Source organism: Aphanomyces astaci, assembly GCF_000520075.1.
Source record: "Aphanomyces astaci strain APO3 unplaced genomic scaffold supercont1.37, whole genome shotgun sequence".
Lineage (NCBI taxonomy): Eukaryota > Oomycota > Saprolegniomycetes > Saprolegniales > Verrucalvaceae > Aphanomyces > Aphanomyces astaci.
Window position 1 is genome coordinate 350,540 of NW_009798300.1, and position 17,009 is coordinate 367,548.

The 17,009-nt window shown below is 47.3% G+C and overlaps 9 protein-coding genes across 9 annotated transcripts in view; 5 read left to right on the top strand and 4 right to left on the bottom strand.

Moving 5' to 3' along the window:
* Positions 1 to 1,496: 1,496 nt before the first annotated feature.
* H257_11960 (hypothetical protein) lies at positions 1,497 to 2,315 on the bottom strand (the record flags this gene model as incomplete). Its single annotated transcript, XM_009839045.1, has 1 exon — positions 1,497 to 2,315. The coding sequence occupies one exon, from the start codon at positions 2,313 to 2,315 to the stop codon at positions 1,536 to 1,538; it is 780 nt and encodes a 259-aa protein (XP_009837347.1). The 3' UTR covers positions 1,497 to 1,535.
* A 373-nt stretch (positions 2,316 to 2,688) lies between these two features.
* Positions 2,689 to 5,007, top strand: H257_11961 (CAMK/CAMKL protein kinase; the record flags this gene model as incomplete). The annotated part of the gene is made up of 12 exons (XM_009839046.1): positions 2,689 to 2,712; positions 2,784 to 2,856; positions 2,909 to 3,054; positions 3,102 to 3,209; positions 3,290 to 3,390; positions 3,682 to 3,811; positions 3,910 to 4,041; positions 4,177 to 4,214; positions 4,299 to 4,485; positions 4,530 to 4,658; positions 4,710 to 4,830; positions 4,904 to 5,007. 12 exons carry the CDS (start codon positions 2,689 to 2,691, stop codon positions 5,005 to 5,007), a joined length of 1,293 nt encoding a protein of 430 aa, XP_009837348.1.
* A 93-nt stretch (positions 5,008 to 5,100) lies between these two features.
* Positions 5,101 to 7,090, top strand: H257_11962 (hypothetical protein; the record flags this gene model as incomplete). Its single annotated transcript, XM_009839047.1, has 6 exons — positions 5,101 to 5,168; positions 5,217 to 5,447; positions 5,497 to 5,663; positions 6,049 to 6,209; positions 6,761 to 6,939; positions 7,027 to 7,090. The coding sequence occupies 6 exons, from the start codon at positions 5,101 to 5,103 to the stop codon at positions 7,088 to 7,090; spliced, it is 870 nt and encodes a 289-aa protein (XP_009837349.1).
* A 345-nt stretch (positions 7,091 to 7,435) lies between these two features.
* On the bottom strand, positions 7,436 to 8,186 carry H257_11963 (hypothetical protein; the record flags this gene model as incomplete). The annotated part of the gene is made up of 2 exons (XM_009839048.1): positions 7,436 to 7,544; positions 7,594 to 8,186. 2 exons carry the CDS (start codon positions 8,184 to 8,186, stop codon positions 7,436 to 7,438), a joined length of 702 nt encoding a protein of 233 aa, XP_009837350.1.
* Positions 8,187 to 9,111: 925 nt separating this feature from the next.
* On the bottom strand, positions 9,112 to 9,474 carry H257_11964 (hypothetical protein; the record flags this gene model as incomplete). The annotated part of the gene is made up of 1 exon (XM_009839049.1): positions 9,112 to 9,474. The coding sequence occupies one exon, from the start codon at positions 9,472 to 9,474 to the stop codon at positions 9,112 to 9,114; it is 363 nt and encodes a 120-aa protein (XP_009837351.1).
* A 1,720-nt stretch (positions 9,475 to 11,194) lies between these two features.
* On the top strand, positions 11,195 to 11,770 carry H257_11965 (hypothetical protein; the record flags this gene model as incomplete). Its single annotated transcript, XM_009839050.1, has 1 exon — positions 11,195 to 11,770. The coding sequence occupies one exon, from the start codon at positions 11,195 to 11,197 to the stop codon at positions 11,732 to 11,734; it is 540 nt and encodes a 179-aa protein (XP_009837352.1). The 3' UTR covers positions 11,735 to 11,770.
* A 2,553-nt stretch (positions 11,771 to 14,323) lies between these two features.
* H257_11966 (hypothetical protein) lies at positions 14,324 to 14,853 on the top strand (the record flags this gene model as incomplete). The annotated part of the gene is made up of 1 exon (XM_009839051.1): positions 14,324 to 14,853. The coding sequence occupies one exon, from the start codon at positions 14,324 to 14,326 to the stop codon at positions 14,825 to 14,827; it is 504 nt and encodes a 167-aa protein (XP_009837353.1). The 3' UTR covers positions 14,828 to 14,853.
* Positions 14,854 to 15,403: 550 nt separating this feature from the next.
* On the bottom strand, positions 15,404 to 16,085 carry H257_11967 (hypothetical protein). Its single transcript, XM_009839052.1, has one exon. The coding sequence runs from the start codon at positions 16,073 to 16,075 to the stop codon at positions 15,473 to 15,475; it is 603 nt and encodes a 200-aa protein (XP_009837354.1). The 5' UTR covers positions 16,076 to 16,085; the 3' UTR covers positions 15,404 to 15,472.
* Positions 16,086 to 16,696: 611 nt separating this feature from the next.
* The window catches only part of H257_11968 (hypothetical protein), a gene marked incomplete at both ends in the record, with an annotated part of 2,004 nt that continues 1,691 nt past the window's right edge, over positions 16,697 to 17,009 (top strand). The window contains one exon of the mRNA XM_009839053.1: positions 16,697 to 16,989. Within this exon, the coding sequence (XP_009837355.1) occupies positions 16,697 to 16,989 (293 nt within the window). The remainder of the gene's footprint in view (positions 16,990 to 17,009) is intronic.

The following is a 17,009-nucleotide window of genomic DNA, read 5'->3' on the forward strand; positions in this document are numbered from 1 at the left end:
GGTGTCATGGAACGCGGAAAACGTCGTGAGTGTCTGCCGCGAGCGATGCGGAGGCCAGGGGTACCTGTCGCGAATCGGTTTGGAGAAATTTTGGGGTTTTCCCACGCGGCGGTGAAGATAAATCGAAAACCTCTTAACATTGATAAGTTTTGCCTCCATAATTTCTCACGAGGTCAATATTGTAAGAGGTTTTGTTTTGTCCAATACAATTCGAGAAACCATGTTATTGGATAAAACGTTTTGGCGGATCACTGGTCAGTTGGCGGATCACTGATTGGTCACGTTTTCTCGAAAGGCAAACCAAGACTTTGTTGAGGTAGCCCATGATGGCAATACTCGCGCGACCCACTCAACGTCGGCTGGGGACAAGTGAGCCTTGAGGGCCGCCACTTGGTCCTTTGTCAGTGTGCTTGGAACACGCCCGAGTGTAAATAGAATAATTTGACCAGCAAGTTTGAACGGCGAAGGATATTTCAATGGCTCCAGGACGACGGTTACTTTACCGTTGAGGCGGTTATGTTTTTCGGGTGCAAGAGGGTGAAGCGTTGAGGACTTGTCAATTTCCACAGTAGCGTTATCAAATACTACGTAGTACTTCGAACTATTGTGTGCTCTACTCACCTGCGGTTAGTTGTATTGTCCGTCTCAAGCAAATTTGTACTGTTCAGTCCAAAAGTGAAACCGTTTTTGAGTGACCTTTGTAATATATCTTGCATTTACTACATTCAATCTGCAACAGTTTTTTTAGAAAACGTATTGATTGGCTGAACCATGCAGAAATCTGGTAAAGGGGGGGTTTAGAATGGATTTTGATTGGCTAGTTTATTCTCAAATCTATTTGCCAAGTCTATTCGATTCTAGTGGCGACTCCGATTTTGAAACGAATGAACAATATGAACCGCCCTACAATCGTCAGACCTGCGGATATGATGGAATAAGTGTAAGGGGTATCTTTTGTGAATATTCATCCATTTTAGCCAATCATTTTTCAATATTTATTCTTTTTATCCAATCAAACTGCTTTACTCGATTTCATTGTGATTTCAACAATCCCCCGCGAAAAGCGCAATACTAGAGTGTGATGTTTGGTTGGGGTTAGAAATGTGGTATCCTTTGTCGCCCTCTTCATTATGGGCGTTCGTGCTAGCTTCGTGTATATGGAACGCACACAAATTGACATGGCATGCATGTCGTGTACACCTCAATGACCTCTCAACGTTGATTTACAGTAGTGGCGAGTACCCAATGATGACAGAAGCTAACAGTCACATTTAAACAATGGCAATTTTCAAACATTACACGTTCCTATGACTCAATTATTGGGGACAATAAAATGGGAACTTATCGTTAGCAACCCCACCGGAACCCAATACCACGTTATTAGCAGAAGTCCTTTTGTCATGATATTCTTTGTGTTAGAACATGTATTGTCACCTGCAATGTCCCCATTTACGGTCCCCTATAAGCTCCTGCCCCATGGACACTCTTCGATGATTGGATATCTCGTTGAACTAATTGTATCGTTTGGATGGTTGTTAGGCCGACAACGAACTGGACCGCCTCTCAAACGGGGTGACTTGGGGGGCTGATTCGACGTGTGGACTGCTCGCTGCTTCCCCCGGTGCTACTACTACGACGGCCTCAGCTTTGTACTTTGCCTGGACGTGCTTGACATACCACGAATTCCACCCCCCCAATGCTGTGAACGTGACGGCCATGATCACAGGACTGACATACGCCATCACATGCACTTCCAGCACGTAGATGAGGACGATGCGCACCGCCGCTTCGGCCAGCAGCCCCCCGCCCCACACCCAGCACATGGTGGTGGTCACCTGTTTCACTGCAGGGTATGCGTACATGGCATCGAGGCGCGCCTTTGCTTCGGGTCCGTTGAACTGGCGGTTGTAGTACCAAATGAGATTCTCGTTGGACAAGCACATGGAGCCCAGAAACGTCAGGCCGAATCCGACAGTCAGGAATGAATCCTTGACAAGCAACAGCCGCGCGTCCGACGTGGCCGCGGCGACGCTTGCCGACACGCAAATGGACGCGACGACCGCGCACGGCACCACGTCCAGGTGGCGGTCGCGGAGAACGTGAACGATGGCTTCCAGCGCCGGCGGAACCCCCGACAGCAGCAGCGCCCACACTTCGGCCATGTACTTGGACACGACCGCGAAGAGCACGATCGGCAGCACGATGTTGATCAACACCATGAGAAAGATTGCGCGACGGAGCTGCGATGTCCGTGCTTTCGCATCAGCGGCGGCGGCATCGGTGGTATCACCTGTCGTGATGTTGTTTGCAGTCATGAATTTGAAATGACCACTTTGCGCGACGGTTCCCGCGTGCTGATTGGCGAATTCATGATGACTACTGGGATGACTACAGAGTACTACTAATAGTACTATTACAGTACACTACTACTGGTACTTCGAAGTAGTACTTCAGTACTGGTAGTACACTTGGCCCAAAGTATTGTACAGTACTTGAAGACTGGACACATACTACTGAGTCTCAACGTACTCGAAGTAATTATAAGACTGGGCTATTAGTATTTTGACCAAACCGTTTCACGGCGGTTTCAAACGGGATCCACGAAACGGCGTCGTTCTGCATCGCGTGCCAACTTGAAGGAACTCACTCGCTGGCTGCTGCACAGTACTACTACCACATAACTGAATCATGTCTTTCGTACCGCCCAACAAGGTATACGCCCAGTCGTCCATGATGGCATCTATAGCCAGCTGCTATCTTTCCCACCAATCTCCATTTGGTAGCTGCGATCGACGAGTTCCACAACCTCAGCCACAGGTCGAGCTGTCACTCCCGTATCGACATCCCGTCGTTCCAGTACGTTGCCAATTTCATGGCTCTGCAAAGCCCTGACCCCATCTCGAAGCAGCAACCACGTCTCCTCCGCCATCGGCCTCTTTGAAGCTCAAGCCAAAGACCCCCGATCCCCGCGTACTGCGCGCCCTGCACCAACCCAACGACACGATGGACATGTACCAGCTGGGTCCTGTGATCGGCCACGGGCGCTTTGGCAAGGTGTTGAATGAACGATTCCCGATAATGATTGAAGGCTTGCTTCGTAGGTGCGCCGAGCCACCCATCGACTGACAGGCCAAGTGGTGGCTATAAAAGTCTACAACAAGGCCCAGCTTAGTCTCGACACGGACCAAATTCCCCTCATTCGAAAAGAGGTAAATATATTGATTGGTGTGTGGTCCTATACTGAATCCCATATCATACATACTATATATATGTCGTCCTCGGCGTGTAGGTGGATATTATGAAAGAAGTCGACCACCCAAACGTCGTGCGGTTGTATGAAATCCTCGAAACCGCCGAGTACATTTTGATAGCCATGGAGCTGTGCGAAGGGTAAACCCTGCTTGAGTATTAATTGGCATGAGCGTGTATTGTGAATTCGCTATAAACTTCCAAAATTCGCGTGGTTTGTCTAATCCATATTGAATCACGCTGCAGATCTGATTGGTTGAATATACTACTTGTCGTTTCTGTAAGATCCAATCAAATCTACTCAAAATTGGATTAGCCATAGCGTATCGATTCGGCGGGGTCTGGAAAGTTGTACCGAATCCACAATATTTAGCATAGGTTTTTCTAGGATATTATTTATTTTTTAATAACGTATTAGTATTGTTTGCGTAGGGAAGACTTGGGCAAGTACATTCGTAGACGAACGCGGGTGCAAGAAGCCACCGCGCGAGCCATATTCAGCCAACTGGTCGATGCGATTTCGTATCTGCATCGTCAAAATATCATTCACCGCGACATCAAAGTTCGTCCACCTTTATTTTTTCAATATATATATATATCTTTGCCAAAATGGTGGAATTATTCAGCATGGGATAATAATTAATGGTATGATTCTATTAGCCAGAAAATATATTTGTACACGACCACACGAACAACCCACCCACAGTCAAGATCGTGGACTTTGGGCTTGGCTCTCGGGACTTGGACCATTCCAAGAAATTGTCGGCATTTTGCGGCACGCCAGCGTTTATGGTACAGCAACTATCTCAGCAACGGAGCAATTTACACTAAAAATTGACCAGCAACGAATTAAAATTCGTCATCTTTTCAGTACTACGTAGTATACGATTGGGTTGATTAATCACAGGTGTTTTATATTATTATTAGGCGCCCGAAATCATCTTTCAAGAAACCTACGATGGCAAGTACGACCAACTAATAAAAACGAATATTATTAATATATATATGGAAAATATATTTTCAAATGTCGCGTATGTTTGATATATTAGACCTGTGGATGCATGGAGTTTGGGGGTCGTGCTGTACTTGATGACGGTGGGAAGAACCCCGTTTGACGGCAAAACCACCGACGCATTGTACAAGAAAGTGCTCGGCGGAGCGTTCGACATCCCATCGACCGTGTCGCCCGAGCTACGCGATCTCATGGGCGCTATCTTGGTCGTGGATGCAAACGATGTACGTGACATTTCTCGATGCGGATGTGTCTAAGGCGCTTGTAGCGCATGCGGGTAGAGCATATTCGACATCACACGTGGCTGGGTATGGAGAACCAACACGTATTGTCATCTGAGATCTCGTCGTCGCTGTTCGTGGCCAACGCCGCTCTGCACAGCGAGATCCTTGCCGAGGTACGACATATATTGGGAGGGACATGCGTGTTGACGTGATGAATGTCCTAGATGGACGGATACGGATTGAACCGCATGCAGTTGCATGACGACTTGGCGTCCAAAACGTACAACGCGGCCACGACATGGTATCGCTTGTTGCACCTTCGCCACCTCAAGTCCACGAAAGCAGGTACTTACCCATAACTCACTCTGAACCTGCATGTACCCTTTCCTGCGTGTACACTTACATGGGGTTCCTCTAGCCACGCGCTCCTTCGCCGAAGCAGACCCTTCAACTGCCCTCAGCTCCGTGGACTTCACCCGCTTCCTTCAAGATCGCATTGCCAAAGCCAAAACGCTTGGTTAAGGTATTTCGAATCCTATTTAGGGATATAGCAAGTAATTGAAGCCCTAGACAGAGATTTATCCGTATCATTCGGATAATTTGTTTGAAATTTGAATGAGCAAGCGGGAAGGCGACGCTGAAGTTGGGGCCGCCGCCGCCGTGGACCAGCAGCCCAAGAAGAAGTGAGTATCGGAGTATATATGCATGAAGATGGTGATGTGTTCATGTAGATCTCGTTCGGCCATCGCGACTGCTCCAGGAACCTCGAGGATTCCTGTGCTGCCTAGCAGTACTAGCACGAATAAGGCAGACATGGCATCCTCGTCATCAACGACCCCAGCGACAACAGCATCTACGACACAGTATGCATTTGGGGCGCGACTAGTGAAGGAGTCGAAGGTTGCAGGATCATTGAAAGAGGGCAAGTCCAAGGAGATCAGGAAAGAGGTGGTGTTGAAAAGGTATCGACCATGATTCGTGTAGCGATGAACCTAGGGCCAGTGTCGTTAGGTCGTCCAACGCTATTACATCCGCCCCAAAGGACGACGCCCGAGATGCCGTGAACGAAAAGCACGCAGCGCTGCTCAAACAAAGCAACGACTTCTTGGAAATGGCCGAAAACTTCAAGCTCAAGGCCGAGATCGAGCTCTTGCAGTCCAAGCTAGGCCAGCTCGAAGGTATAATCATCTTTTTTCAGGAAAAGGATCAAATTACATCCAAAATTCGCATGTTTTCAGTAAAATGTTCGTCAGTATATTGTGAATTCGCTATAAACTTGCAAAATTTGCCTGGTTTGTCGAATCAATATTAAATCACGCTGGAGTTCTGATTGGTTGAATATGCTTGTCCATTCTGCAAGAACCAATCAAATACTCTCAAAAATGGATTAGCCAATAGCGTCGATTCGACGGGGTCTGGAAATTCGTATCGAATCCACAATATTTGAATAAACTGATACTACGTCTATTTTCGAATAATTCGCTTTTTTCAGTAACATGTTTGGTCAGATTTTGAAATATTCGTGAATATATATTTGATAATATGTCCATTGTCCATATCTAGAACGAGACAGGAAACAGACTGCCCGCAATAAAATGCTGTCGGGGGTGACGAAAAGCCAGCAAGAACAGATCAAAGAACTGCAGGAACAAGTGAAGATGTGGACTGACCAATCACAACAAGCCACGACCAAGCTGAAAGAGTATTTGGTGGCCCAAGACAAGGTACGAAGTGCGTATTCGCATACTATTTCTATCATGATATACTATTGTCCTTTCAACCAAAAAGTATCGATATTATCCTTTTGCCCCAAAATTTGGCAGACTTTCGTGCTGAATCGCCAAATCTATTTGTTTATATCTATTTGTTGATTGTTTATACTGAAATTTTGTATATAGATAGTGTTGTCCTGTGGTGATTGGATTCACACGAATTTAGGTCTCACACTAAATTAAGATGTTTTATGATCGTTTCGTGCAATCTGATTGGCTCAATACTGCTGCCGATACCGGTCGATTGGTTGTACTGATGTTTGTATGGAATTGTGTTGACGTGATTCACACTATTTGAAGCCATTCACACACTATTCGCTTGGTACTCGAGTTTGATTGGGCACTTGAATGTGTGTGGTGGGTTTTGATTGGTCGGTCGATTCTCTGTCCATTTGGTTGCATCTCTCCTTCGATTGACGTCGACATTCGAATTGTTAGTTACTGTATACATACATGTAAACATTGAACAAATGATCGTGGGATGTTTACTATTTTAAGTATAGAAGGACAAAGCTGCAAAAGTAGCTGAAGTAACTGATGCCCCCAAAAGCACCAATCAACATGGATGTGTCCATTGCAATGGTCTTGTCAAGCAAGAAGACGGCGGGACCTCGCTGCGACCAGCCATGCAAAAACGACTGGAAGCCGTGACAGTTGGCCTCCAGGTGGCCAAAGATTCAGAGTACGTCCCCTTGTTAGTTAGTTACTACGTAGTAGTTGTTGATTCTAGTTGGGGATATTGAGATGGGGTATGTATGATATGTGATAGGGCCGTGCTGCGCCTCGTGTTGCAGCAAATGTGTGAAGAAGATGATACCAAGATACAAGTGTAGTAGACAAACACTATACGATAGCAGATCGAGATAACTATATTTAACGTTAACGTTACGGGAAAAGGGATTGATCATCTGACTTTGCGTTGGTTAGTAGTATGTAGTAGTAGTAAGTAGTAATACATGCCAAATAACATGTATAATTGCACCAGTTTTGCAGTTAGGCAGATGGACACTTGAAGGTTGGGGAATATTTAGTTGAACTGGGCACATTGAAGTTTCACCATGTGTTGACGTTTGAACAGTACATGCAGAAGCACATTTTCGACAATTACAGTAGACTTGAATACAGTAGGTATTCAACGTAGTTACAACTAGGACACGTGGCAGTAGTTTATAGCACCATCACCATATCATTGCTGCAAGAAGGTGGGCCACCAATGCTACTATGACGAAGCCCCCGCTTAGCATCGGGACAGGCGGCGAGTGCGATGCCATCATGTCCTCCTTGATCCTACAGGGTTTCAAGATGAGGTCTGATAGAAGGATGGCATATAGCGCACAAGTTTTGGGTATAATTGGTTTTGTCATTGGACGGAAACTGACGACGAAGGAGGGTGGTAGCATTGACGGGGCCTTCTGTCGTAAACTTGTTGGCAGTCGAAGTATTGAGTGCGACTTGGTTGGAGCACGTACCCCCAGGAAAGCTGGATGGTTTGCACGTCGTCGTCGTAGTAGTAGTTGGCACAGCCAAAGGCGGCAACGTCGTGGTGACAGTTGGTCGAACGGTTGTGCGGGGGGGTTGAGGGGTGGGGGGCTGGGGAGTCGGAGGATTGTTTGATGTTATGGGTGTTGTGGTTGGAGTGAGCCACGCAGTGGTGTCGCATCGGATGTTGGCGTTGACGACGCGCCCTGACGGATCCACAGAGCACTGGAGGTCGTTGAGCGTTTTGAATAGTGTGACGCACGGCCCCTTGGTGCACAGGGCCTGGACATCGGTCCGGACAAAGTCCCACAGGGATTTCGAAAACGGGCGCCCCACAGCGACCCCACAGGGCCAGACTTTGGGCAGCAGTTTGGCGGTGTCCCACGAGTTGCACGGGGGGAGGGCTGTAGCAACCCCAAAAAATCCAACGAAAGCCAGCGGGGCTGCCATCATCCTCATGCTTCCAGTCGACGAGATCAAAATGAATCGACTTGTAAAGTGTGAATACAATAATGGGTCCATCGGTCGTGCGCTTTTTACGCGCTGGTATTTTCGTATGTGGTGATATGTTTGTTCAAGTTCTCCAAATCGCAAATTGACATATTCTCGTGATAGTACGGTATACTGTATGATGTCTTTCATATGGGACTTTGGGGGTCGATGGGGGGTCGTCCTGTTGAGGCCACCCGTGTGGTTATTGTGAGATCCAGTGGCATTATGAGTGAAATTGCTGGGTTGGTCCAAACGGTGGTCCACACTGAAAGGATCAAAATATGTCGACTGATTGCGGGGCAGGTCGTTGAATGTGAAATACCCAATGGTTGTGCGGTTGTCGGGGTGATTGCAGCCAGAATTCAGTTCCCACTGAACAATTGGACTGTTCCTGACTCTCTTGATGGTACTGATATAACGTTATACTAGCGACCACCCAACGAGTCATCATTCTACCAGGTATGGCGCGACCTGCTCTAGAACATTGACGTGGATCATGGCGAATTGACAGTGAATGAAAACAACTCGTACTACTCGTAGTTACTAGAGTAGTGGTTCATTTTGCAGTTGGTTTAACATCAAACTCACTACGACTAGTATTCATAACAACATGGGGAGGGAGCCGCACGGTGGGTAACAGCTATTCCTCTGAATTGTTCAGAATTGGAGGAGATAACGACGTGGTTTGTAGCCATCAATCACACAACACAGTACAGAAAGTAGGCCTTTCAATAACAAGCCTGATATTCACAAGGTTTGTAACTGCGGGACGATGGGCGTATGTTATAACGTTATTTCCATCGCGTTCACCACTCACAAACTAAAACCAACCTTCCCATAGTGCGCGACATTATTGCAGCTTGGGGTTGACACGACGCGAAGGTTATGGGCTGGTGGTGCTTGGATGTTTGGCGTGATGAGGCTTGCCTGCGTTGGCATCGAAGCGATTACCAGAGTAGTGGCGGTGACTGCCATTGCGGCGGGGGAGATCGACGGGGTGATCAACCACGGCGTTGCCAGAAGGGGGCTTCGAGTGGTTGCGGTGGTGCTCAGACGCGGAAATGGCCGGAAATTTCGTACGGTGACCATTGTGGAGCGTACCGTTGCGAGGGTAGGTGTGGCGAGGGCGGCTAACTGGGCTGTGCGTGCCGTTGATGTCGTATGGTTGACGTGGGGGGTGCTGGGTGGACGAGCCTGCGTCCACGGTGCAAATGGCGACAGCGACAAGGAGGGCTGTGACTTTCATCGAGCAAATTCTGGAATGAAGTGGACTGCGGCGGCATACGTGTATATGGCGCAGAAACCGAAACGGCGCCGTGTAAAGCGGTGGCGACCTTCGATCGAAACGGTGGTGTAAAATTCGTTCAATGTATCAACGATATATATATTTGTGGGAGCACAATTCTATTAACTTATACTGTAAGTACTTAAATAGTCGAGCATTATGGAGCTTGTTCTAATATTAGATAGAGCATCCCCACCGGCTGATGTAGAAATGTAAAAATCTTCAGGTCTGAAAAATTTACATTTTTCAGACCCACACCGGTTGCCAATAAATTTTACATCATGATGTAAACGCTCCATAAACACAGATTTCTCAACAGATCTGTTGGGTCGATTACAGTTCTATGCGATTGAGGTCCCAATGGGCTTCTTCAACGAAGTATGCCATCCCGACGTCCTGAAGCACGCTGGCAGCATGAATAAAAATCTTACAGACAATATAATGTATGCCAACCCTGCTGTACTAAATTCTCCACTGGCGAGAGCTCCAAAACCTCAATCGCCAGCGGGCGTCCAACACTAATTTGCTCCATCTGGACTACAATTTCCGCCAACCGGTGTGGATTGGCTGAGAAGTGATGTACTACTGTTACAGCAAGCACCCAATAAACGGGTCTTTCGGCTCTATGTTTGTACATCAGCCGGTGGGTACTACATAGTATATTATTAGAATAACAGTGTAAACATTATAATATGTTACTACCAAGTAATCGTTGGGCTGTGTGCACCTTATCCTACATGTACTGCTCTTGAACTTTATACCAGGAAGGTTTTTTAATGGGTCGATCGACCAAGAGGCTCTAGTATGGTCATTGGTTGAGGTCGAAGTCCAAGACGACGTCAGCGATAAAGCATCGTGCGTAGCGTAAACGTTAATGTTTCGATGTTCGCATCCTGGCTCATTATTATTCGGTCAGTAATCCGAACGAGCTGTTAACAAAGGTTTCTACGATGTCAAGAATGTGGTTCAAGGCCCCACTCATGTCTCGGCAAGGTAGCGATGGCATGCAGTGCAGTGAGTATGCATATTAATGTCCAGGAGCATTTTATAGTACTACGACAGCAATGACTAGAAATAGCCAACCAAACACTGAACAAGAGGTCATTGAACAAGATTCGTAGGGTAAATAATGCATCCCCTGCACACGCACGCACTTGCCACCGTGTGACTTGCCACTAACGTTGGCATTGCGTGCCCTCCACGGCCTTTACTTATCTGCTGCGTTGACGAGACTTGGTGTAGCTTTACAGCTCCTCTACGATATATTTTGGAACTATACCGTTGTTATAACACTCTTGCGGGTCGTTGTTACAAAATGCAAGTGTTCATGTGTAGACAAAATGTATGGATACGAATTGCTTCCCCTGTTCAACTAGCGCACCCAGTAACGTTAGTGGCGACCAGTCATGATCGGTGAATGGCGTAAACGGGGCCTTACCATCCATCCCCCTGGACTCCTTAGCACTGGCTTAGTATTATAATTTCACGTAGATCCTTGAAGGATATTTCATTTCAACACTACACATGGGACCAGCCAACTTTCTGGCCACATCCTTCCAGTGGTAGAGAAATTGCCGTTGCACGAAATATCCCGACTTATGTTGAAACTCAACATCAGACTCGCACGAACCAAGAATTAGATCGGCCAATTCCCCAATTGACATTTTTCATTTGTTCCTCCATGAAGTCCACCAGTGCTTTTGTTCTCGCTGCCACTTGCCTCGTCGGCGCCACTGCCGGTGGCCCCCAACACCCTCCACAAGAGGCCAACTTGAGTGACACCCCCCACTCCCCCCTAGACCATCCTCGTCATGACCACCCAATTCGTCACAACGACACCCTCGAGCACGATCACAACCACACGGAACACGATGGCCATTCCGCTTTTGATGGCCCATTCGGTCATCATAACGGTACCCACCCCCACAACGCCACCGAACCGCATGGCAACCACACGGCCCACCCCCACAACGCCACCGAACCGCATGGCAACCACACGGCCCACCCCCACAACGCCACCGAACCGCATGGCAACCACACGGACCATCCGCACGGCGGGCCTCACCATCATAACACCTCGACTACGAAAGCCCCCACTACTACCGCCTCCACGGGTGCGACACCAATCAGTGTGCAAACGGGGACGACTTCAGGCGCTGCAAGTGCGATGGTATCGTTGGTCGCCTTTGCGCTTGTTGGACTTTGCACGTTGCTGGCCTAAGTTGCGAGTGATACCTTCAATACATTCATTTTGCATAACATTGTTACGAAATTCGCTAACGATTGGTGGGTCGGAAGTACTCATAGGATTTAGCATTCAGTAGTCGACTGCAAAATGTCTCATGTAGTGGTGGATTTCAGATGTTTCCGCTTTGTTGCTACCTTTTGCACTAAGGGGGATACAGTACTCACACCTTTCTGGCAATGTATTAATAATTACTTGTATTCACACGGCATCGCCGCAAACAACTTCTGGCTATATGGTATGCGAACTACTGTATCTGGACTTGGTCATAATTCTGGCTGAGGGCCTGTTCCAAGTAGATATTTTTAGCAAAATGAAAAAGTGGTTCCAAGTACATTTTCCTACTTTTTGTGCGATTTTTTACGCAACTCACTATACCAAAGTAGAAAAAGAGGTAAATCGATTTTGATTGGCTCATGCTATTTCTGAAAACTACTTGGAACTTCCCCTTACCAAGCGAACTACCGGTATCTGGACTTGATCATACAGTAATTCTGGCTTAGCACACGATCAAGTGTGCTAAGCCGATCAAGTGTGCTAAGCCAGAATTACTGTATGATCAAGTCCAGATACCGGTAGTTCGCTTGGTAAGGGGAAGTTCCAAGTAGTTTAACTTACGTCGACGTGTTCCGGATTACAAATCGTCTTCGTTTGTCGAGGAAGGAGAAGTTAGTTTCTTGTGTTTCCATCGTGCCCAAGATGGACAAGTCACACGCTGGTAAGACACTGGATGTGCTAACGTTAGTGTTTGTGGGAACCTTACTCTTGATATTCCAAATCGAATGTGTTCAGTCCATATATAGATAGCACTTGACTGTGAATTGAAATGTACACCAAATATATTGAACCTTCGAGCATTATTTCGCCCTCCATATCCACGGTTACAACACATACCCGGGGTACTTGTATGTGTTTTGCGCCCTGCGTCGGAATGACCTTGCATTCCACCCGCAAAATCTCTCGTAATCATCCTACCCACTTCCAAAATCAAAACTTGCTCCATGAAATTCACCACTTTTGTTGTCGTTGCCAGTACTGTACCATCGTCAGCCTCAAAGCCGACATTTCCCCGTCCCCCTTTCATTCACAAGACACCAACTTCAAACCCTATTCTCCCTTTGACCTTCCACATGACTGCCCCCTTCCTCGAAACGACGCAAATTCTGCTTCCGACCCCCCTTCTGACAACCAGCTCGATCGTCCTTGCCACGGCGGGTTTCGTATCAACCTTGCTATTAATAGTGTAAATAACGCGTAACGTTACATTGAAATATACTTCAGGCTCCCACTTTATGGTATTGTTGCTAGATGCAAATGCTACTGCTTAGCTTTGTTCTCGTCGTGTACCCTGTGAGAAGGTTTACCCAATGGAGTGGAAAAGCTTAGCAAATGACTACACCTTGTGTGAACTGAGAATTGCCTATCGATTTACTTCTAGTCAATCGTTTGGAGGAATCTCGTAAAGTAAGCTTATATGATTAATTTTAGGTAAGTTAACTTCCATCAGTATACGGTTGAGGCTGTTGTTCATTAATCGAGATTAATGACCAGAAACCGTTGTTATACTGTATTACTTCGATGTATTGATTTGGTACGAATTTCCGGACCCTGTCACCAAAACCCATCACAAATCGCTCCCATTGGTCAGTCTAAAACTCCTTGTCACTGATTGGCTACACTATTTTTCATTTTACTTCGTGGTTACTGCTGCGGAATTGGGAAAGCCAACGAAATTTTCGCGGTGAGATTTGTGATCGGTTTTACGAGTCGCGCAGAATTGGGAGATTTTTAGCAAATTCAAAATTATTTTCTGGCTCCAAGCTGAACCCTACTGTATTATTGATCAGGTAGCACGAACTACTATAGTGTAGTACGAGGATTGGACTCACAAAATGCAAATTTGAGGGTGAGTCCATGCCTGTTATTGGTGGAGATTGCACGGCTACGTCGTGCTATGAATAGCTAAATTGACGGTTATATTAATACATACAGTAACGTTATGTCAAGGCATCACCAATGTCAAGTAATAATTTATTCAACTAACATGGCTAATCGTGTCCACTTGGGAAATAGTAACGTTAACTTGCAGCGCTGTCGGGCCAGTACGACAGCTGCATCATACTACTGGAAAGCTTAAATCTTACTAGGTACTACTTAGCATATCCGTACTGTAGTCAAGTTTATAATAGTACTGAAGTATAACTAGAGTATTTATGCATGTGATGTAGTTCCACCACTTTCGTCGTCACGAGTCCGACAAACACTTACTGTTACTGTTAGAGCATGTGGCAGTCCTTCCAACAGTATTGGCTAGAAAATCATTGTCACTTGTAAATGAGGGATAGAATCAGCTGAACCCCCTGAAATTCTCACGGATGAGATATGGCCAACCTGCCGTGGCACTCGATTGGTTCAAAGATCCACTTGCGTGTCCACATCGTGGCCACCGTGTGCCACGTCGGTTGGGTGACCAGAACTACTCAAATAGTTTCGCCCAATCACAGCGCTCTTATAGCGTTTGTAGTTCATTGACACCACAATCTGCCATAACCAAATTTGCTCGCTATGAAAATAACTGCTTTCGTTCTCGCTGCCACTTGCATCGTCGGCATCACCGCCGTCGCCCCTCCCCTTCCTCCTCAAGACATCCACAACCACACCCGATTCAACGACACGAACTCCCCCCCCGGTCCTTCCCCCCGTCGTCACAATGACACGCTTCGTGACGGCAACCACACGAAACCGACGGGCAACTCCACGTTCATCCATCACCCCCACGGTGAAATCCCCCACCGCCCCCGAAACGGCGCCAAGAACGGCACCGGACCACTCGGCAACCATTCGAACGACGTGCTCCCCCCTCGTCCCCAACACGGCGATAAGCCCCCCCAAGACAAACTGCCCAACGGCACACGCGCCCCCCTCTCTACCCCTGCCACCACCATCACCACCACATCCTTAGATGCGTCGGTGACTGGGGTGCAGACGGGCACCTCGGGCGGGGTCGGAAGCGTGACCATGTCGTTGGTCGCACTCGTGATCGTGGGAGTTAGCGCTTTCCTGGCCTAACATTTGAATGTATACAATATTCGACAGCTTTTGTTGTTGAGGACAGAGTGAAGAAAGATTTGGTAGTACGGTTGGTGGAGTAACGATTGAAATATCATGGCGAAGTAGCGGCAAACCGTGAATAGTAATATTGCAGTCACCAAGCAAGCCGAATGAATTCTGACCAAAATAACTTCACATTGTTGACGTGTCCTGAGCTTTTGACAGCCATTGTCTAGCCGAGGCTGTCTACATAAATTAGCTGACGAACAAGCCTGAAATGGAGGCATTGCAATGGTCGGCTTTGTGTTCAGTTTGACATCATGGAAACGTCACACTAGAGTGTACTGCACTGTACTTGTTCCATTCCTAGTACTGTATGTCAAGTCGATGCGAAATTGGAGCGGTGCTCAACACCAAATCGGCAGACAATCGATCAACCAATCAAAACCCTGATCACGAATCAAGTAGCCAATCAAATCCACTCTTCGACCAATTCAACATCGAATTAGTGTGTGGAAGAAATTAGTGTGAGTCTGGAGGATTTTCCGTACAAAAGTCAGCACAAAGAATCGATTGATAGATTTGGCGAATCAGCACAAAAGTCCAAATTTTGGGTAAAAGGACAATACTTAGTACTATTAATACTAGTCGTACTCATGCCGCCTACGCGCCAAGCGATTCCAAGACTTCGTCCGTCGACACGACCATGGCACACTCGTCGTGCATGGCGCTGAGCGCCACCGCGTGCATGGTTTCCGCATCAAACTGACTTGCGACTTTGGAGCCAGGGGCCGCCGCCCGGTTGAACGTGGCGCAAGCGTCGTTTGGCAGGTACACCTGAAAACCCAAGTTGCTAGCATGGCGGACGGTGGAGCTGACGCAATGGACGGTGGACATGCCCACAACTACGAGCACTTCCCACTTCTTCGATCGAAGGAGCGCCTCCAAGCTCGTGCCAACAAAGCCGGAACCGCCGTGCTTGATCACGACGGACTCATGGGGCAGGGGAGTTACATACGTCTGCGGAAGGACAGTGCTGGGATTGGAGTCCGGACTGAACAATGTCCCAGGCGTCGGCTCGTGGTGGTGGATGTGGACGACGGGAAGCGAAGCGAGACGAAACGCAGAGAGCAAGCGAGTGACGTTGGCTTCGAGTTGGGGGGTAGAACGCTCGCGTGTTGTGTATGGAGGCTGGAGGAACGCCTGTTGCAGGTCAACTACCACGAGCACGACGCCGTCGTTCGGAAACACAAGCGGTGTCGTCATGCTATAAGTTGTGCAATGATATGGAAATTGGCGATGTGTCGACGATTTTCAAAAGTAATTTAATGTTGATTTTACTATTTTATATGCATAATGCATTACTTTAATTGACGGTATAATTGTGCAAAGTCTAAAATTGCATATATAATTGAATATATCTGGGTTACATACTTCACGTGGTGAACTGCATGAGCTCCAATTTTGATCTTCACGTTTCGGCAGCACTTCCAAAGTCTCCACATGACGCGATCGATACCAGGTAGCGACTCTAACGTTAATTAACGTTAGTACTTATGAATTACACTATTCATTGGAGATTGGCATCGATTCGTTTTTGTTGCGCACTTTTTGAATTTCGCTGGATTTCATGAGCTTGACAAGCAGCCAAGATTAGAAATTAATCCCACAGGCTTTCCCGAAAATATAATTGAATTCCGGATATATTCGGATAAATGTAATGATCCTACCAAACAAAAGGTTATAGAATGTCATTACATTCCGATGTGAACATTGAACTTTCGACACTGGATTGTGCGACCACAATATTATTGCGCACGCAGGTGGTCCGTCCTACTAGTACTTCACTTGCGAACCTTCCGTCCCACCCCAGCACCGCACATCATCATGCCTATCGACCTCCCTAAAGCCAACACTGCGTTGATCGTGATCGACGTCCAAGAAGGGTTCCGCCAGCCTCCCTACTCGGACCTGGAACGGTCGACGCCTGAGTTCGAATCGAACGTCGAGAGCTTGATCGCCGCCTTCCGCGACAACGGGCTGCCCATCGTGCACATCCACCACCACTCGACGTCACCTGATTCCCCGTTCCATCCCACGAACAACCCGACCGGCGTCCAGCCGCAGTCGTTCGCTGAACCCGTTGACGGAGAACACGTGTTGATCAAGCACGTGAACTCGTCCTTCATCGGCACAACGT